Source organism: Excalfactoria chinensis, chromosome 6 (genome assembly GCF_039878825.1).
Source record: "Excalfactoria chinensis isolate bCotChi1 chromosome 6, bCotChi1.hap2, whole genome shotgun sequence".
Classification (NCBI taxonomy): domain Eukaryota; kingdom Metazoa; phylum Chordata; class Aves; order Galliformes; family Phasianidae; genus Excalfactoria; species Excalfactoria chinensis.
In genome coordinates this window covers 22,806,694-22,828,930 of record NC_092830.1, presented here as the reverse complement: position 1 = coordinate 22,828,930, position 22,237 = coordinate 22,806,694, and the positions used below count along the sequence as shown (strand labels likewise).

General features: G+C 37.3%; 1 protein-coding gene across 2 annotated transcripts in view; it reads left to right on the top strand.

The window, feature by feature from the left end:
• The window catches only part of HTR7 (5-hydroxytryptamine receptor 7), a 29,395-nt gene extending 10,497 nt beyond the window's left edge, over positions 1–18,898 (top strand). Inside the window, exons 2-3 of one of the 2 annotated variants that reach the window (XM_072340204.1) lie at positions 12,934–13,680; positions 18,819–18,898. In XM_072340204.1, coding sequence (XP_072196305.1) covers positions 12,934–13,680; positions 18,819–18,855 — 784 coding nt within the window. In that variant the 3' untranslated portion in view covers positions 18,856–18,898. Of the gene's footprint in view, positions 1–12,933; positions 14,130–18,818 lie in introns of those variants that run through there. The other variant, XM_072340205.1, reaches the window with a different exon arrangement.
• Positions 18,899–22,237: the final 3,339 nt, after the last annotated feature.

The window sequence follows — 22,237 nt, the reverse complement described above, 5'->3', positions numbered from 1 at the left end:
GAGTTTTAAGTACCTTCATTCATATGGCCTGTTACCATTGCAAGAGAAATGGAACCCTAGGGTCAGAACTAACTTTAAGCACATTATTTATAATTTGACTCCTTTTCATTAGAGATGCATTAGAAAGTGGAATCACTGGATTTCAACATATCGTTTGCACATCTCTGGAGGCTGATGCAAAATGTAACTGCAAAAAAAAAGAAGTCTCTCTGTAGTGGGCTTACTAGGTATAGGATTAGGAAATTTGAGGATTTGTGAATCAAACCAAAGAATACTAACAGATTTACTCCAGTATCCATTATTTAGAAAATGGCAATAGGCATAAAAATTAGAGGGAAGGAGTGGAAGTAATGAGCACACATAACAGAAGTATATGCTATTATCCAAACATAATATAATTTGCAACATAACTGTCATCGTGAATACAAACCATGAAAATATGTTGTTGTTGCCATGAAATAGTTCAGATACACAGACCATTTACCAGAATGATTTTCTATAAACAGTTCTTCATGTGGGCTGCTAAATTTTGTTTATTTGCTGTAGAAGTAGACATTTAACAAATATTTGAAATTCGAAATCCCCGAACAAAGTCAGCATGTGTTGTCTGGCCACAAATTACTTGGAAACATTTCTATGCATGGCCCAAAGCAGCTGCTGACAAAATGCAAAGCTTTTATTTAATAGCCTAATAAGATGTTTTGATCTAAAAATAATACAGCTCCGTCTCTAAAGACTTTATTTTTGCACTGCTGTGTACTTGTACTTCAGTTTCCCTTTTACCTGAAGAGTATGCATTTGGAAACCCACTTTGCAGCACAAGCAGTTTTATCAACAATGCTAATTGTAGTCTCTCAAGAGTCTATTGTCCTATATTAAAAAGCTATTTTTGGTAAATGAGTCTGATCATTAGCAGAACACAAACTTGTCTTTTTTTCCAAAAATAATCCAAATTAAAATGGCATGGTGTGCTGTTTGCCTGTAAATTAAACAATATAAAAGGAGGCTTAACGTTTCTGAAGCCTGGTACTTGACATTAAGCCTCTGCACTGCTGCCTAGGTGGTGAAATGAAGGCAGCACATTATCAGATAACCCAGAATCCTCCAGATCTTGGTGAGCTCCCTGAGATCTTTATAGGCTGAGCTGTGGTGATTCGTCCCACAGTGACAACAGAGTTCTGCTCCTAAGTTCAAGTACCTGTTTGAAGACATTAGCCTGGCAAATGAGAGCTAAGGTTCCTGGAAATTGTAGGTGCAGTAATAAACCATGGGTATTTTGATCTTTATCCACACACAGTTTATGCCACTGTTTTCAAAAGAGCCTTGGAGTTGCCAGCCTACTACTGATAAAAGTAATGGGAAGATGTACTCACCAAGAGGTGGGAAGAAGGGCTTCATTCTGCTGATCCCATTATTTCACTGCTTCCACATGTTTTGTAGCATCTGTAAAATAAGGAGAGAGGAGAGGGTCCTTGATAATCTGAAAATTCTGCTATTATTAAAGACTGGAAGAGGAGATGGTCTATCATGAGCTGTACCTATTTGTACTTTAGCACAAAGTTATAGATCTAAATTCTGGAATGTAAAAGGGCATTTTAAAAGAACTGTAATCATGAAGTACAGTACAACTCTTATTTTTTACACAGCACCGCTAGATACCTGTCAGGATATGGCATCAGGCAGAGACTGCTTATTCTTCCAACGTTTTGACCTGGGATGGCTGAGTTGCTTATAATCTGGAAATTTATCACAAATTCCTTATCTCATATTTGTGGTGTTGTTTGTTCTGTTTGTTTGTTTGTTTGAATTGTCTCAGCCTTGCAAGCAAGTTTTGCTTGCAAGTAGAGCTTCACTGATGTCAGTCAGACAGAATGTGTTTATTCTGGAGGAGATACAGTGTCTTTTTAATCTCAGATGTTTTTATGAAACTGAGTTACTTCGATACTTCAGCTGTTTCAGTACCTCCACCGCAGTCCCAAAGCTGCCATTTCCCTCTTTGATTCTGTTTGTGGGTTTCCATCTTGCTTTCAGACCTATGTACGTTGAAAGTTGCTTTGTAAGAGGGTGACATCAGCAAAGTTTATTTTACACTGAAAGATAATGACAGTATTTAAAAAGTACTTTTCAAGAAGTGACTATAATTAAAACCCACGGTGCTCTCTTTCTAGGAACAGGAGGTAAATGTGGCTAACATTTCCATAGCGGATACTATAGAGAAACCCAGACAATATACAGACACTGCAAAAGATGCTTTGTTCTTTAGACTTAGATTTTCCTGAATATGCCAACAGTATCTACTCATATACTGTGCTTTTCTTTCCTTCTGAGCTTTGGCAAAAATTTACATTTCAGGTAAACATTTGTAATTTTTATGCACCTGACTCAAATAAATGTAGCAAAATCTTCCTGGGAGTTTTTACAAATTCAGATCTGTCTTCAGGCAACTACTGCTATGGCCAAAGCAAAAAAATGTCCAAGTAAATCAGTTCTAGATTGAGATTCACCCATACTGGGGTTCAGTAGGGCACTTGAAAAATCACTGTCAGAAGAAGCAAAGAAGATGATTTGGATCATATCCTTCCAACATTTTTCCTGTCTCTAGAGAGACAGGAATTTGTCTCTATAGAGACAGGAAGAGAAAGAAAGAGGAGGAGGAGTGAAGAAGTGTGCTAGAAGGGGTTGTTCCTTAAGTGCTTTGTCTGGGAAATTGTTTAAATTGTTTGTATTCAAGGAAGGAAAAGAGGGGACATAAATATCAGCACATTTAAATAAAGCTATTCCCTGAAGATACTTTGTTTTCATACAGTGGTATTATCAGTTCAGTGGACTGTGATTTTTCATTTCATTCATCACTTACTTATACTATGGAAGTTTCTGAAATGCTTCATTTAATTGTACTGAAGAGATCAGTCATGATTTTCTAGTTGGAGTTGTAGGAGGCTTTCATTTTGAAACACCATTATAACTTTCAAAATAATTCCTTTTAAGCTGATGTTTAGTGTCAACCCAAGTGTGACTCATGCAGTGAAGCTGAAGAAAATCACCTTAGCCATTTTTACATTATTAGTGTCTAACAAGGATTTTCTTTTTAAAAAAGACATCTTTCATAGCTCTGAAACCAAGACCCCACACATTTTCGCTGAAGATACCTGCTAGCTTACCTCAGGCAAAACAAAGAAACCCTTGTTCCTGAGAATGATTTAATGGCCTGGCGTCCCATCTACACCAATAATCCTGAGGAACTCTTCAGGCTGCATCAGCTGCATCCCACATAGGCACAATGCCATGTGCTGACCACAAGCTCTTCACTACCTTCTCTGGAGGCCTTCCTACACCTTGCCAGGCTTTTCACATTTCTGTAGCATGTACATCTTGGGACCCACCTAGCTACCATACACAAAGGAATTGTCTGGTATGTGTGTTTGTGTACACATGTTCCTGTGTATCCATGGGAGAAGATGTAAAGTAACACATTGGCCAAATTTGTCACAGACGCTTTGGGCATCAGCATGTTTCATTGCTCACAGAAGGTGTGCTTGCGTTGGTCTTTGTGTGTTAAGAGTGTAGGACTGAGATCAAAAACACTCACATTTTCATTACAGCCTATGTGAATGCTTGCACAGAGCAGGAGAGCCCCAGGCCTGAGGCATGTCTGGTGGTTGTCTCCTGGCACATCTCCTGTATCCTGCAGCCAGCAGGTTGGCCAGGAGCCATAAGCACTCATCTTTGCCATGGGACAATGCCAGACAGGATATAAGAGGGAAAGAAATGTGTGTTCCTTTAATATGTTGTGAGTTTGAGAAATAAAACTTTTTTCTCAAGGCAGTAAAGAAGGGGGAAGTAATGGTTGATGTAGAATAAACTCTGGCAAGAACCTGAAATCTTCATTGGCTTTGATGATGGCCTTGGGCATGAGGGTTAGGAGGAACCAAATGATAATAACTTTAAAGAGGAAAATATGAATTTGGTACCTTTTTCAGTTCCTAATCTGCAAAACTTATTCTTTCAATTCCTCTTTGTTCTTTTGCTCAGGAACTGCCTCTGTATAACTAAGTAGGCATTGCATCTCATTTGATGCTTCAAGTTACTCTCCCTCTCTCTTTGCAAGGGCAAAGCAGCAAATAAAACTTTTCCTATCAGCAACTACTCCTAATCTCTACTGTACTGTTTCTGCCTGTCAACTGGACAACTTCTGTTAGCATGCTGACATCCAACTCATGTTTTTCAATGCTTCAGGAGCTTGAACCTTACATTCAGTCATATAAGTGGCTAAGACCAATGAGTAAATAGACCATCTAAAGCTTTAGATCCTCTAATTGTGTAGCCATTAAGTAAAAGATAGTTGTTAATGCCCATCTTCTGACAGACTATGTAATCGCAAGAACAGTGAAGCTTATTGTGCGGGAGATAGAAATGCTTGGTAATAAGGATCAGAATGTGAGATTAACTCCTGAGAAGCTAAGAGCCATCGTAAGGATGACTTTCAGTGCTAATGCATTCCTGCCTAATTTCTTTATTACAGCAAAGAAAGAATGGAGCCACATCCTTTCTCTGCCAGTCTCTTACCTACTTCCAGTGGTCCAGTCCTTCATTCCATCCTTCCACTTGCTACTTCTGGATCTCTAGTCTGGAAAGAGAAGAACAAACATAAGTAAAGCCCAGCACTTTCCTACCTTTTCTGCCACTTGAGTTCCATGTACCCATGTAGTGACACTTCATGTCAAGCCTTGTCCCTCCTCAGTGTCTTTTGAATCACATACATCCATGTTCAATGTCTTTGCTCTGATCCTCAAACTCACTGCCAGAGCTGCTACCTACAGTCATGGCAGTTACAAATCAGAATTGAGTGTGTTTTCCTTTGAATTCATTTCCAGACAAAATTTTCCCTTCTTCTGGTCTCCTCAGGTTGTATCTGAGGGCTAAAATATATTATTTATCCTTGCAAAAAGGATCCAAGCATCATGTGATAACTGCTGAGATACCTAATCATGGACATGAGGAAGAACAAATAGTCACATAGACCCAGAGGTCTATGTATGATTAGATACATAGGCATAACAGTTGGCAATGGCAAGTTGCGCTGCATTTATTTCCAGTCTTCTAAAATACTTCTGAGCAATAACTACATTTATGGTAAACAGAAATATGAATTTTAAACAAAATAGCATCTTCTGAAACAAATTGAACACAGTAGAAAACAGCCATTTTGTATTCTTTTTTTGTTTGTTTGTTTTCTCCTTGAGTGAGGAATGACTTATCAAACAGCATAAATCATACTGTATATCTGTATATACACGTGTAAAGCTGTAAGAGCATAACCAGGGCCTGGCTGTCTGGGCCCATAAAGCACTTTGCACGTAAACTGCAATGAAGCACATGAGGAGTTTCAGTGAAACAAGGCATTGCTTAAAAAACCTGAGAAACATTTCTGTGAGGAATATTCCTAAATATCTGCAGTGTATGTTGTAATTTGTACTTAATCGTGTATTCTGATTATACACTTTTTCAATTTTGGAAGGGAAGAACAATTTAAGAAAAGCCCTTTATCGCTTTTCCCACTTCTACTATTGCTTGCTTGTTCTCACTGGAGAAAAGCTGAGAACTATGTTACGAAAAGGGAACTTGCAGATCTCTGAGGGGTTGAAAGGTCAGAATTGTACAGAGTGCTCTATGACAGCTTTATGAAGTTTCTTTTAGGTTGGTGTGAAATTATTATTTTTTCTCCACTCAACCTTGAAAGTGCTGAAACAGTATAAAGAAAAATGGTATTTTGCCATGTGTGGTTTGCCCAGTTTTAGAGGTTCTGAAGGGCTAGAGGTTATTTATCAAGTAGTGGGGTGCGAAGCATCTTTGAGCTCTCAATATAATTAATCCTATTACAGTCAATAAGCAAATCACACATGTATGCAGGAGACCAGAGATGAAGAAACCCAGAAAGAGAGGTGAGGTCCTATGAGAACAATTACGAAAGAGAAGTCTTCCATTACAGTGTAGTACTTCATTATATAATTCTTTGCCAGTACTCTTCAGTTCTCAAATGAATTTATATTCTAGGAGGCTGGGGCAGGATGCAGTGAACTGAAATCCATTTCCCTTCTTATCTCCTATATTTACATCACAGATGAAGGTGCAAGAAATGAAAGTACACACATACTATGTTAAACAAGAATATTTGCTGAAAACATTTTATCCCTTAAGAGTATTTATAAATGTATTTACTCCATAAAGTAATTATTTGGGTAATTACATAATATTGGTCAGAAGGTATGTGTTTATACGTTGTCTAACAACGTATTGAAATATAAACATCATGTTTGGATCTTTTTTTCCATCCAGCATATGATTAGCAGGGGAAAACCAAAGGTGGCTATGGGGTTTGTCAGGTAGCTAAGAATAGGCAGTGACTGGTGACAAATACTGTGATGACCATGCAGAGGGAAATGAAAATCAAAGGGTATGGTCAGCTGTAAGAAATTTGCTGAGGCCTAAGAGAAAAGAGGAATATTGTTTTAGAAATTGTGACTAAGATAAGAAACAAAAAGACACTGCAGATCTCTTTCTGGAAATACAGCTGTTACACATTTGTTAGAATGAAGGCAGACACATCCCCCAATCTGTGGAACAGAAGTCCTAGATGAGTAGGGAAAAAATAAGGAAATATACAGGGCTAAGAGAGAAATGAAAATAAGGCAGAGAAAGAAAGAGAAATAAAAATAGAATGAGGGGGATAAAAGAATGAAGATGAACTAAAGTAAATAAAAAAGAAAGTCTATGAAAATACAGGAAAACTGGAAAAATATGAGAGGAGAATGTAATCTACTATGCAAACTATATCCCTTTAGAATGAACAGATGTTTAGTTTTGATTGACTTAATCTTCCCCCACTACCAGGAAAGCATACATTTCTTGAGTTCCATCAAAAATAAGCAATTATTTCTGAGAATAAGAAAAATCACATCAGAACATGTACTGTGCACAACAGCAGTACAGTGCCACATTTAGTATGTGCCCACTCCAACAGTGGGAATGAATGTCTTTCTTCAATAAAGAGGGTTTATTTATAGGAAATGTATTTAATTGAGAACAAGAGATGGAATAATGCAAAATGGGGTTTTTGCTCAAAGCATATTAAGTATTTCATTCTCATTCTTCCAAGCACCAAAATGTAAATATCACTATTTTAATAATAACACTGGAATAAGTAACTGTCTAACATTACAGACACAAAAACATACATCTAATATCTTTTTTAAGATCATATTATAGCATTCAACACTGACTAAGAAGGAGAAATCAGCCTTATCCATTTCTAGCAAATGCAATTAGGAAGCAGATTGTGGTGATTGTGCTGAGACATTCTATAGCTATGTACTAATTCCCTACATGGAAAAGATACAGTGTCCAACTAGATGGATCACAGTAATTAAACATCATCTTTTTCTTTTTTTTTTTTTCCCCCTCAATAAGGGCTTGGTGGTTTTTTTTTAGTTGTTGTGTCACTCTGAAATTGCACAAGACATGTTTAGGTTTTAAATACCTACTCTGTAAGCTGTCATGTTTTTGTGTGTTTGCCCCTTTGCTTCCATCTCAGTTACTTAAATATGCAATGAAAATAATATTTTCCTTATCAGTTTCTATAACTTATTTAAATGCAGTTCTCTGGGACAAAGCTTGTCATATTTAGAGTGTACACAATAAAAGGACAGCTCTTGTTGTGGAATATGATGGAACTGTAACAGAAATAATAAATTGTATTATTGTTTCAGCATCTTATAATTAAGTTGCCATCTAATATATCAAAATATAAGCAAAAATAATAATTCCAGATAGATCAGTATTTTGGACTTGTTTCTGAATGCTAGATAGCTTTCAGGGATGACATTGTGCTTCTAATCTTGCTATCTCTTAACAATGCATTGAATCAAAGGGAAGAATTATGGAAGATCATGAAAGAATCACAAACACTACAGAAAAAGCAGTAGGTTTGGATCATTCTTCAGAATAAGTTATTATTGCAGGTGAATCATTAGGACTGCATAGCTGTGGGTTGGCAAAGAAGCAAATACAAGGAGCTATGGATTGAAGCTGGATAGCTGCTGGACTGGAAAAAAAGTACAAAAACAAGCAAGCATTTTTGTGCCTTTAAAACATAACAGAAGAGTTTTATGACTCTTAAAAAAATATGAAGAACAGAGAGAACTTTGCATTAAGCTCAACTCTAATTCCAATAGTAAGTGATAATGGAACAGTATATGGAGATTCTCAATAGTAACAGCTGTAATATACAACTATATCATTTCCACTACAGCTTTTCCAGTTGTATACCATAGTAATCCAATCTGCTTCATTAAAGCAAGGTCAGACAGGGACAGGTGTTAAGCTGATTCTGAAGCAGTCTGATAGATTGGGTCAGTGACAGTGACTAACCCAGCCAGATAAATTCTTTGTAACAATTGTGCGCTAATTGAAATGGAATTCCATCTCCCTGTAAAGCATATAGACACTAGAGACAAAGGAATTACATGTGTGTGCTTCAGAAAAAGCTCAAGTGATCTCCTTGTTGTGATCCATTCAATCTTTTATTGTGTTTCACTGGAGGCTTTAAGACAGTTTTAATGCTCTCAGCTGTTAGATTTTCTGCTACTCTTTCACTGTCCTCTCACAGCCAAACAGAGTTAAGCTGAACCCTCGTATTTCTATTTTCTTTCTCTTGTTGATATTGATATAGTTATTAAGACACAGTTTGCCTTCTAAGCATTTCAGAAGGTTGGGAGAATAGACCAATTTCAAAATTTCCCTGTAGTTACAAATAGCTCACCATTCTAGAGCCTAAATATAACAGATGTATTTAGAATTCTCAGATGGGAACAAAGGAAAGGAAATGGATTTTCTATTGCTGAAAAAAAGAAACCGAAACACCAGGTTGAAGCCACAAGAAGTTAATGTTATGCTTGGTTAACCTGTAATGCTAGCATGCCTGGCACTGCTCTCTGTTCTTTGAGAAAGATTTAGTATCTTCTATGTCTGTATAATTGCTAATCACTTCAGTCACAAATGGAGACTAATTCACATGCAGATTTTAAAAAAGATCTCTCTGAAAAGTTTTTCTTGTAATGAGAAGATGCTTATACAAACTCACTTCAAAGTAGTGCAGGTAAAGCAAACTTCTTTTCACCGTTTCCTAAGTTAGAGAATTATGTATATGTATTTAAAAGAAAATAAATTGCATCAAACATTCCATCTATTTTTATAATACAGCAATATTAAATGGCATGCAGTGGCCATTCACTTTTTGGTCTGATAATCTTTGTGCCAGCAGCAACATAAGTCAGCCATCACAGCAAGCAAATAGCTCTGAAGAGAATGAATGGGAAGAAGGAATACAAAGATAAAACGATGTGCCAGAAAAGGAAACCAGGATCTGTGGTTCTCTGTTCCTCCTGTGATACGCTCTCTGCTCTCTGTTTATGTTACAGCCTAACACTTGCTGTAGCATTTGGGATATTGAGCACACTAATAAGAAACAGCTGTGTGATCTGCAGCTCAAATGACAACAGAGTCTGCGTAAGCCCTGTGGGATGAAAACTGTTGTAATGCATTGTTGTAATGCATTGACACTAAAAAAGTCAGAAAGAAAAAGCAACAATAACAACAACAAAAATCCCAAAACCCCCACAAACTGAGTGCTCTCAGGAAGAAACGGACTTACTCATTTACCATTTCCACTGTTGGTAGTCAGCAGAAAAATTGTGGTTGTTTACAACAGCTGATGACAGCTCTCCAAGGAGGAGAGAGCTCTGCATCTACACTTAAGCTGAACCACAAAGAGGGGATGGCAAGTGATGGTCATTCCCTGGGCTGGGCACTCACACCACAGGAGGGAGTTTCTGATCCTCCTACAGGAAAGAGGAGAGATTGAAGAAATCAAAAGAAATTAGTCCAGAACTGGGGATGTGTTCATTCATTTAAAAAGAAATTTACTTTGCCCCTCCCTATTCCCCTTCATTGGATCTCTGTGGTCTACTCTTTAAGCTATTTGAGCATGGGACTGTCTTCCAGATGTCAGTGATATAGTACAAGAAAAGTTCCCATAGCCTTTCTGTCACTATATCCACTAGACACTAGCAAAAGGTAGTCCAAGACACTTCTTTCTTGTGTGGAAGGCTGAGATATATGAAGTGGGCTTCTTAGGGAACTTGACTTTATTCTTTCCCAGCAGTAATGCCCCAAGGTGTTGGATATTTATGGAATGATTCTGTAAGTTCAGCTGATTTGCCTGTAGTGATCTTTGGAAGGTAGTAATTAAAGATTAAGCATAAAATGTGTATTTTTGCAATGCATTAGACAATACTTTTGAAGCTCAGGAATGTGTTAAGTCTTGGGCACCCTCTTGTGTATTAGATAGCAGAAGTGATTTACGTTATTTTGGAGTTGCAAGTAAGTTTTCAAGGGTAATGGATTTCATATAGAGATGAAAAACTAAAGTTCTTTCACTTATGCCTGCTGAAGTTTTTTTTTTTTTCCTATCATACTACATTTAGCAAAATGGATAAGATAGAAAGGATGCTGGTATTTTTATGTTAATTAATGTATTTTAAATTCAAATAGCATTTTTGAAGCTCACATCACCTCAAAAAAATAAATAAAGAAAGAAAGAAAGAAAAAAAGAAAAATGGTGCCAGGGCAAAACTAATGCATTTTAATTCTTTTCAGCATACTTCTGCTTTCATGAATTCTTTTTGTTATATTCTGATGCATCAGAAGGCATCAGTAGGCATTTAGTGTGCGCAGCCTACCAATCTGATTTTTACAGAAATCTACTTTAACTATTATGGATACATAATAAAATTCAACTCGTAATCATGTTATTTTTAATGGCCAATCATGTATTAGCTAGAAAAATAGATACCTCAGGAAGGCGGGTCAACTGTTAAAGATTTTTTTTTATCACTGCACTGTAAGTGACACATAAGCTTTCTGCTCAAAGGGTGCAGTTAACTCTTGTGTATCTCATACATGGCATGCTCAGACAAATGTGAAGGGTGTATCAGTGCTGTCCCAGAAGAGCTCCTGAAGGTGCTGCAGTAACATTACTTATTAGGGTCTAGCCCTTAGATAGGTGAACTCCAGAACTTCACCCAATTAACTCTGTTCTCCATTTTGGACTACCTAAGACAAGTCTCCTTCCTTAGCAGTGCAAGTTTTGGCAATGATTGGAAAAAGTAGAACTCTCCATGGCACCTACCGCACATCCAAGACCACTGGCACTGGGGTGATGGCTGTGTTCTAATGCTGATGGAGACATGAACAAGAAACAGTCTTTTTTAACACCACGATCAATGTTCATAAAGCCTACTGCTTTATTTCCAGCCGTTTTTAATACTCCTATCTCACAGCACCACTGGGCGCAGCTTCACTGGCACAGTACTGGGCTGCTGGAATTTGCTTGTGCATGCTGTCAAGAATAGGACACAATAAGTTAGCTCTCTGCTTTGTATAAAACTTGCCATGTCAGTAACAAAGAACAGTGACGTCAAGAGTGAATGTTATTACTCATCAAAACAGATCATGAAATTATGCATCCTTTTGCTTCTTAAACTGTAACATACTTGGGACCCTCTATAAAGCAGCAGCACTGGCCATAATTTACTGCATTGCAGTAAAATCAACAATGCAGCATTCTGCAGATCTATGGACATACTCATATTTTGATTTGCTAGGTGAGTAGAGAGAAAAAAGTGCTCTGAAAAACGTCTGTACTCTCATTGTTACGTTTCTTGTTTGTACCCTTCCAAAAGAAAAGTGAATTTCATAGATTTTCTTCAATTTTTTTGTTTCCTTTTTCAATGGGGGAAGAGGAAAAAGAACAATGAGAGAAGTCTATGGGAATTCATTGGTAAGTTCCAGCAGAGCAGAAAACAAATTTCAAAGTATAAATGTTAGGGGGGGGGAAGGAGGAAAGGAAAAAAAAAAAAAAAATCAAGCATCCAATTCCACATAAGAGAAAGATTCCATCATTAGAAAGAACGTAAATATATCTTCTGTAGTTGAGAGTAAATAGGCTTAGGATACTGCTGTCCAGCTACAGAAGGCAGTAATAAGAGATGTTTTACTAGAAAAAAATATGTGGCTTAAGCTCTCATGGCCTAGGAAATGTAGTTGTCAGCAGACTTCACATTTTTCTATGGAAACTTGACACACTGTAAACATGTTTCTTATCTGTTTGCAATTATTTACCATTCTAAACCCAGCTTCTAGTAAAATGATGTTTTTTTCCACAGGTCTTCCTGAATCAGCACTGTGGCAGATTGTTATTCTGTTCAGTAGAAGGTAGAATGATAAATAAACAGCATTTCTAATTAAATGACGATAAAAAGAATTATTGTAGTATTGAAATTATCTGTTCTTGGCATAAGTTTACAGTTTGTAATTCTTGTCTGAAACATGAAGGTAAGATCAGTTTAGAGGTAGAGATCTTCATAACTTACCAACACAAAGGTGAATGAAGGTTAAGACGAAAACACGGTTCTTTTAACTTAAGTATTCACTTAAAAAAAATATTCTTTGTGTACTGAGCAGTATCCTGTACATAATTTATTTCATAAATTAGCCAAATAAACTTGGGTTTCAGAATTTCCTTAATAACAACAACAAAAGGATTATCTATGTGAAGACTTTACAGACGCATTAAAATCCCAGTCCCTTATGGCTAGAGATTTCCCTTTACAAAAGAAGAGCTTTTATGCAGAGCACCAGCACTATAAATCTTACAGTGAAAGACACATATGAACTCACAAATCTGAAATATATGCATTGAAAAAAGTAAAATAAAAACCTTAGCAAAAGGTGTTTAATTTAATGGCAGACTATGTGAAATAACTTTTAGCACTTAATCACTGCACTGCATAATAACTCTGTGTGTTGTCATTTTAGGTACCTGGGAATAACAAGACCACTCACATATCCTGTGAGGCAGAATGGGAAGTGTATGGCCAAAATGATCCTGTGCGTGTGGCTCTTATCTGCCTCTATCACCATACCCCCACTCTTTGGTTGGGCACAAAATGTGAATGATGAAAAGGTCTGTTTGATCAGCCAAGACTTCGGGTACACGATTTACTCCACAGCAGTCGCATTTTATATCCCAATGTCAGTGATGCTTTTCATGTACTATCAGATTTACAAGGCTGCCAAGAGGAGCGCTGCTAAACACAAGTTCGCTGGTTTTCCCCGTCCAGAAGAAATGGAAGGGATTTCTATGAATGGAGTGGTAAAACTGCACAAGGAATCTGAAGAATGTACTAATTTTTCACGACTCCTGAAGAATGACAAGAAAAACATTTCAATTTTTAAGAGAGAGCAGAAAGCTGCCACTACTCTTGGGATTATTGTTGGGGCTTTCACTGTGTGCTGGCTGCCGTTTTTCCTCCTCTCAACTGCCAGGCCCTTCATCTGTGGTACAGCATGCAGCTGTATCCCACTGTGGGTTGAGAGAACATTTCTATGGTTGGGTTATGCAAACTCCCTCATTAACCCTTTTATATATGCCTTCTTCAATCGGGACCTGAGGACAACTTACCGCAACCTCCTGCAATGCAGATATAGGAATATCAATCGGAAACTATCGGCTGCAGGGATGCATGAGGCTCTGAAGCTTGCAGAAAAGCCAGAATTTGTTCTGTAAGGTCACTTGTCTTTTGCTATGATCATTTATTGTTTTATCACATTAGCTTTTCCCCTCAGATTTGAAAGAAGAGCAATGGGAAGAAGCAGGCTTCTTGAGCTCTGTGATTCCAGTCACCAAGAAACTGGAGGGTGACATGGCTCTTTCCTGCACAGTCCACCAATCCTAGTGAACCTGGAGTAATGAGACAGTGGCATAAAGAATTTGGGTGCAGGGGAAAAGAGCTGAAGTGCTCGATAGCAGAAAAGGGAGGATAAATGTTAGGGCAAGTTTTTTGGGCTGCTAGTAAGGAAAGAGCAAATTTGCTCAAACCAACCCTTTCCTTTGGTTCTTGGCCTTGAAGTTTTTGCTGTAATAAAGACCACGGTGAAAAGTTCCGTATAATTAATTGCTTTCCACTTTGTTAATATTAAAATAAAACATTTAAGATGAAGCTGAATCAGAGAAGTTGTATTGCTGAGAAATACCGTTTATTTAATATATATATATATCTCCTCTAAGCTTTAATCTACTGGATTGCCTGGGAATAAAGTCCTTTTGCTAGTCCTTGTTCCAGTACAATAGTTAATTTACTGTCTGAGAACACTTTTTCTTGTGATTACTTTTCTTCCTGTTGTCATCATGACATCAGGACCTCTAGATTTTACTTTTACAAACTGTTTTACGCCATCACTTCTGCTTGAAGTGGTTTAAAACCTTGCGTTAGAACCAAGAACATTTACATTTGAATTCTCACGTTGTTCTAGCACTGCAGCCCATCCAAGTATGTGATTCTACATTCTACTTGTCCTGAAATTGGTAGCAAAACCCTTCCCATGGTGGAACAGGATCAGCCACAGTCCTCAACTCAGCCTGAAATCTCCAATTACTGCCAGAAGTATCTAGATGTCAGCACAGGGGGTTGCCAGCCAGATCTACTTTGCTTGATATGCCTCCTGTGTACAGCATTACGGTGGTATGAAAAGATCCTCTAGAGCATCCACCGAGTGATCCAGTTCCCTAAAAGGAGTTTTAGGCACACCTGTGCCAGAGGTCCATCCTGAGCTTAGCTCTCAGTACTGCAGACACATTTTACTGAACATAAACATGTTAGCATGAAAACAGTCAGCTATGGCCCAACCCAACCCCCACAGAAAAACAACCAAACAAAAAGCCAAAACATAGCAAAGGAGGATAAAAATATAACCATTACACAGCTCACGGTGTTAGCAATACCATGTCTAGAGTTCCTTGCATCCTCCTAGTTCCATCCTGCTTAGATGCACTATGTCATTCTTTCCTCAAAAATCTGCAAAATACCAGCTTCAGTAATGGCTTTGGATGAGTAGACTTGAACTGAAAAGTTCTCCTGCAATGCCCCTTTCACAAAATTGGAGAGAACAATTTTGTGGAGAGTTTGGCTGGTGTTTCCAGCCATCCCTGACCACCTACATTGCTGTTTCTTTCTACTGAGTAAATTAGCCAGTGTGAAATCAGTAACTGTTACTCAGAGGTCCTTAAATATAACTGTATTTCTCAATGGCTATTCCTCCCAACTTATGGCTAACATGCTGCAAAGCACTTGCCAGTTTTGAAGCACTGTAATCTGCAGGAGATCTACACAATATCAATGCATTATAGCACTCTCTGTAGTATTTTTCCTCCCCTTTCATATGCAACTCAAGGTTTTGTTGCAGTGTCTGTATGTCATGAAACCTGCACTCCCTTTGGTCACTTGGGCCTGCTTTTTTGAGGGAAACCTGTATAGAAGACTTATCCTAACATTTCTTCCCATCTCCCAGAATGTTCTTGCATGTAGGTTTAAAGTTGTAGCGTAGTAATGACATTAATCAGGTAACTCCACTGGTTAGCCAGTCTTACTGTGTAAATATAAAAACTGTAGAGTAGTAAAAATTTACAGTATCTCTTTATGCCCTTCAGTTTCATGAGAAGTCAAACATCGTTTTGAGCTCTCTGTTCAGACATTTTACTAGCTAGCACCACCTGCAGAAAGATATGTCAAATGGTGAAATAAATCTACAGTGAGACACAGAGAAGATAAACTGTTATCAGATTGTTCATGCAAATACTGCTGACAGAGCCCATTCACTCCCTGCCCCCCCTTTATGGTAGGACCATGGGTTTCCTGGCAGCCCCTGCACCAAACACTGGGGTCAGTGCAGCATCTCTGGGAGAACATCATTGAGGTAAGTTTTGGGATTACTGAGATGCTGTAGGTATGTAACTGGGGAGTGTTTTGAATCAGTGCCATATGGTTTCCTCTAGCTACCAACTTAGACATCCACATTATTTCTTGCATCCTTCAGGAGAAAATGCTCCAAGTAAAGCATTCTCAGAATATATGCAAAACCACTGTGTCATCAAATCCTTTTCACAGTTTGCTAAAGAACCAGTTCTTGTCTTTTAAAATCATGTTGCTCAGGGAGAGAGAAGGGAGAAAAACAAATACACTGGGAGCAGTCCTGTGCAAAATCATTTGTGTCCTGGAATATAGGACACTCAGTCCTTACTTCAAAAATTAAGGCAGTAGGAAGGGAGAGGGCTGTTTTTTCTTAAAAACTGAGGAAGACTCAAGCAAATTAAAAAATAGAAATAGCATAAGAAACACTGCAATAAAGGAGCAATCTTTGCATTTCACAAAAAATACATATTTATATCCATCTCCACTGATTTTAGCCCCTTAAGTAGTTATTGCCACTAAAGTGTGGGTTTGGCATGACTTTAAAGCAAGTCAATAGCATTCCCACACATGCTTTCTAATCATTCTGCCAAACAAGCCTCTCATTCCCCACTCTCACTCTTTGGCAACCCTTTTGGCTGCCTTGGCAGACCCTTTTTCATGCCACAGTATTTCTAATGGGGTAGAACAGCTTTTACTTAATGAAATGTGTTTATGATTCCAAGGTTAATTTTTCTGTTAATATCACTGGTGAAGATCATTGTTTGTTTTTGGAAGTGAGAGATAGATGCACTTTCATAAACTGACATACTGGACTGAATAAATATTTGGCTTTTAGATTTGTATCCACTCAATCAAAAACAACAATATTCCATTAGTTCAACAGTTTTGTGGTCTTGCTAATTCCAGAAAATTATGTTCAATGTATTCTTATTTTTACTTTCTGCAAGGAAAGAGAAGGCCACTGTATTATCCTCATTCTGCTCTTCTAGAGGATCTATTATTTAAAGCACTGAAAAAAATATAACAGAACTCAACTGGATACCTTCACCCAGATTTCAGAGAACTTTGCACCTTTGGCTGATCTAACCAGGGTTTCTGCAGGTCTCTAATAGAATGGCAGAGATTCACTCAGTGAATCTGGTATTCCACAGATGACTGTAAGGAAAAGACAAACTCAGGCTAATTAAGAGAACATCTACTTCACAATGACTGCTATAAAAACAAAACAGCTTCATCCAGTAAGTACAAACAACACTGATATTTTGGTAATCCTACCACTTAAACAGCACAATGACAAAACACTTCAACTGCTTTACAGAAACACTTAATGATATGTGTTTCCAAAATAAGTAAGAGCCACTAACCTAAAATTTTAAAGATTTTTTTTTAAAATTTTATTTATTTATTTATTTATTTTTGGTATATTTAATTATTGAGGATTGTCATTAGGGAATGTTGGTGCAGCTTCCTGTGTTTTTGTGATCTATTAAAATAATGTTACATGGTTTTGCTGTAAGGACTACCCTTATATGTAGAAGGTGTACATTCAGTCCAGGAATATGATACAAATTACCCAAATTTTTTATCCAAATAGGGAATGAGCAAAGGAAAAAAAAAAAAAAAAAAAAAAAAACAAAAACAAAAACAAAAACAAAAAACAAAAAACAAACCAAAAAAAAAGGAAATATGGGAACTAAACAAATATAGCGAACTTGAAATCTTGGATATTTTGTTAGCAACATGCAGGGAGCCCGGATACTCCAGTCCACAAACAGTGACTGTAATTGACACCAAAATGGTTTGAAATTACAAAGCCTCAGTTTAGCTCCTATAAGGAAATAATTGTTTTTTATCCCTCTATTTTCTTAAAATATATTCATCTGATGAATGCAATATAGAAAAGAGAAAGCTAATATAATTCAGCTTAAGAAATATCATTGAGTATACAATTTGATTTTACATCTTAAAAAACACCTCTAATTAGCTCAATATAACATTTAAAATTTTCTTGCTTTCCTACACATTTAGCACTGAGATTAGAAATAATTACTCTGTTAGTCCTCAGAAGTTCCTTCCTCCCTATAGTTTGGATCCTTTGCTATGGCGTGCTTTCATGTAATAAGATACTTGCAATGAAAGGAAACACAGGTTTGTCTGTAAAAATGCCTGCCCCCAGTGCTTTTTCTGGTGTAAATAGAACAATTAAAATAGGTAGGTTACAACATGACAAAAAAAGTATAGTGCTGTACACTTTAGCCAGGCAGAACTGTGTTAAGATGCTGTGAAAATTTTGTATTCTCACAGATAGTTCTGTTAGACAGTTTCAGCCTTGTTACTGTAGAGCGATTGGCTCTTCCCCTTACAAAACATGAGAAAAGAGGCAGAAACTGGCCCTAACTGTGAGCAATAGCAACGTTATAGTGAGGGCAAGACACAAAGACATTGCAGATGAGATGAATATTCTGTGCAAATTTTTGCAGTAACAATTTGTCTGTAGAAGATTTGATGAAGGTGGGGATTCATTGCTCTGGCTCCTTTCTCTCTTGCAGCAAGGTCTCCGTGAACACGGACACTCAATGGGCTTGTGTTGCAACCAAGGGTTGGAAGCCTGGGCCAGGTGAAAAATGCTGAATTTTCTATCATTGCATCAGCCACTGAAACCAAATTAAGTAGAAAGGACTGGGAACTTACTCAGATCTCACACCAACCCAAAAAAGACACGAAGACATGAGTACAAAGGATTGGAAATCCACCAAAATCCTCTGCCTTTTCCTAGATTCCTCCTTTATGCCAGACCTCTGACAATTATCTCATTAGACATCTAATCTAATTGCCTCTTAAGAACTGTTTCCATTTATTTCTGTAACATCTGGATTTTTGGTAGCATCAGGACATTTCCCATCTAATTTGTTCACTTTTTTTTTTTTTTTTTTTTTTTTTTCCTTTTAACAGGAGAAGTTCTGATTTCTCCAGGGAAAAGGAATCCTGACTCATGATATGCATCAAAGCAGCCAAAAAAAAAAAAAACAAAACAAACCAGGCCAGAACTGGAAGAAGAAAAATGAAAAGTTGGCTTCTGAAGAAATAGATAGGTTTGCAAAATGTACTTCATCTTCTTTTGATGGGAATGTACTAAAAATACTCAATGAGCTCAACACATTACACTAAATACATTTCTACCCAAATTAGTCATGTCTTGTTTGTTATGGAGAAAAGTGCTGCTATGTACAAATCAGAATCGTTTTCTGCCTGAGAAAGCCAAATTATTTCAGCAATACGGGTTTGACACAGGGGGTAGGAAAGAAAAGCAACTGAAATTCGAAGATAAAGTGCTGTGCAGATTTCCACTGCTTTCAACAATGTAGAAGACAATAATTTATGTTTATCATGCTTGTTGATCCCAACACTGGTATTAATATACAGGAATCATCAGTGATATGGAATGTATTCTGTTGTAAATGCAAAAAGATGTTTTCAAGTACATTGTAGCTCTGTGGATGCTTTCAAGGCCTGTGATATTTTATGTACCTGGAATAGGTTCCAGAAAGGCAACAATAAAAGACCGATTTTTGTAAAAGTGATCCACTGTATGACATGAATGCCTGTTTGTGAGCATAGCTTGTTAGCCCAGTTCCCAGCCTGCTAAGGAGAAGAGCTGTCTTCAGGTATGCTATCACAAAAGTTATGGGTCAAAAACAGAACACACACATATCACACCATGGTTAGCTTATAAATGAGATTGCTTTGCTTTAACGTAACTTGTGTGATCTGCCAAATTATAAAAAAATATCATTCTCTTCTTCTAACAGAAATGAGAAAGTCTTGAGAAATTCCATAGTGCTTCACTTGCTGTCTTACTGACCAGCTAGATGAGGCTGAGAATTACAAAATCTGTTACTTTAAACCCTCCCCCCCAAAAAAGTATCTTTTGAAATATTCATTCTGGAATCCCTACAGAATCCCAGATACTCAACATAAGTTACCTTTTCTCCTACAAAAAACACTCAAAGCATCTGCTTCTCTCCAAGTGCAGAGAATGGAGCAGCAGAACAAATGTGGCTTACAACTCCTCTTGTATGTTTATTTTACAGTTAAAATAAATCTCTTTGCCTTGAAAAAAACGAAATAGGCAATTGTCAACAAAATATTTTTTAGGAGAGGGGAAGAGGAGAAATTTTTTTTTAACTTGTTTTCATTTCCATTTAGAGTTTCAAAACTACACAGGGTTATATATATGTGTGTGTGTATATATACAGTGGGGTATATCCTTCCTAAACTCTCTTCTTTACAGTTACAAGTGTATAAGCACCTAGCATACTTCCATTACTGAATGATTTCTGGTACCATTCTACTTCAGTTTAAACAATAACTCATGCCATATGTCATCCACTGACTCTGCATTTCTTTACAGCATTAATTTCCTTTAAGTTCATACACCAGTTCACAGTGTTTACCTAGATAAGAATAAGCTGTGCTTAACAGCATGGGTCAAATTCATTACTTATCAATGAGAGATAAATATGGGAGACAAATCCATGCTTAGCCTATGTAAAATCTAGGACAGAGGACTCACTATGCTGATACCCAAAGCCAGCTCCAGTAGTCACCCCAGAGCAGCATAGTTTCAGTGTACTAGATCTGTAAGACTCTTTTTATTACTTCTCTGATAAAACTAATCACTGTGAGCTCTGCATTTGGAAAGTCTTTTATAATGTATTTCCCAAAGGGAATAGAAAGAGCAATGTTTTTATACTTGGTTAACCTGAAGTATTCAAATGAAATGGGATTTCTTCTGTCAGTGATCAATAGTCTGGTTCTGATTGGTTATATACTGAGAATACATTCCAAAGAGATAAACTGGAAAATAATATTAATTAGACTTAATGAGATAGGGATGAGACAGGTCTATAGGTAGAACTATTTTTTTAAAAATCTGTAGATATATACATACAAATAACACCTACCTACTCCTTGTATTTTAAAATCATACTGCCTCATGAAAAGAAGGAAGTAGACATATTATCATCCAATAAGCACTTGTTATTTTTTTAATATCTACTAAATTCCCAGAACCATTTTAAGATTATAAGAACATCTTAAAATAAGTGGTGGTATCATGTATCCATAAAGTGACAAAATGTTTTTCTCCATGAAGGTTTTCATCCAAGAGCTTTCATACACAGCCACAAGAAACACAGGGAAAAAAGTACTGATAGCTCATTTTCTTCTTACTGCAGCTGTCAGTTCTCAAACCAATGCACAAACCCACACAGTAGGTAACTACTCCTAGTCACTCAAGGCTGAAAAAGAATTCAAGACTAGCAAGTTGTGTAACATTTTAGAGCAGTCAAAAAGTGGGGTTGATCAGAGGAAGTTATGAGATTAGATGGCCTACGGGGATAACAAGTTTAGCTTTCAACAGTTTCTATAGCTGGTAGTACAAAAGCGGTACAGTGATCTGATCTGCCTTCCACTGAGATAATCCAAGTCCCCAGACTGTAGCTGTGCCTGTCACACTGAACAGACAGGAGATGCTTTTCTAACTGTCACCAAGCTTGTCCTGGAATGCGATGGTCACATGGCTGCCTTTCGATAGTTATCACAGCATGTGTCAATTTTAACAAATAACATATGAGCTGGGATTCATCTCAGCTTTCCAAGTGGTGAAGTAACTGCTGCAGTGATTAACAAAAATTACACCCTTGAAGCTTTAGGATTAATTAGACAAATGAGAGTTTACAAAGGGGAGAATGGGAACCACAACAATTTTACCTCTTTTTCTGTATTAAAACTGTATTATCTAACTTCAATTCTAGATAGCTTTCAGATTGATCTCAGAGATTTCCATAGTACTTCATCACAAAGTGGAAGGATCAGATGATGGCAACTTAGAGTTCCTTTCCTTTCTTTCAAGAAGCAACTGCCCTCACAACGAGAGATAAGTACACACCCAACTATATGCATTTCACTTATTCTCAAGGAGCACTTTAACAAAATTGCTTCCTATCAGGCCAGGAAAATTACATCATTAATGTGTACAGGAGAAATGGACAGATGAGGAAAAGCACAGACTAATTAGTTTTAAGGAGTATAGGAGCACTGACTGTTGTAATCTAAACCCAGAGTCTTTTAAGCTTCATTACTGTTTTACATTCCCTTACCCCTCAGTCAGGTGTAGTCTCCTGTGTTGTGAGTCTGCAGCATTCATTTCTGATTCACCTATGTTTTCCCTTCCTATAACATTGCATTTCTCCTCCTCTTCTCTGAATTAACTATCAATGCTGTTACCTTATTGGAATGTTTTCAGAGATTATCCCAGAATCAGAGAAGCACAAAGTTGGAAAGGACCTACAGGATCATCCAGTCCAATC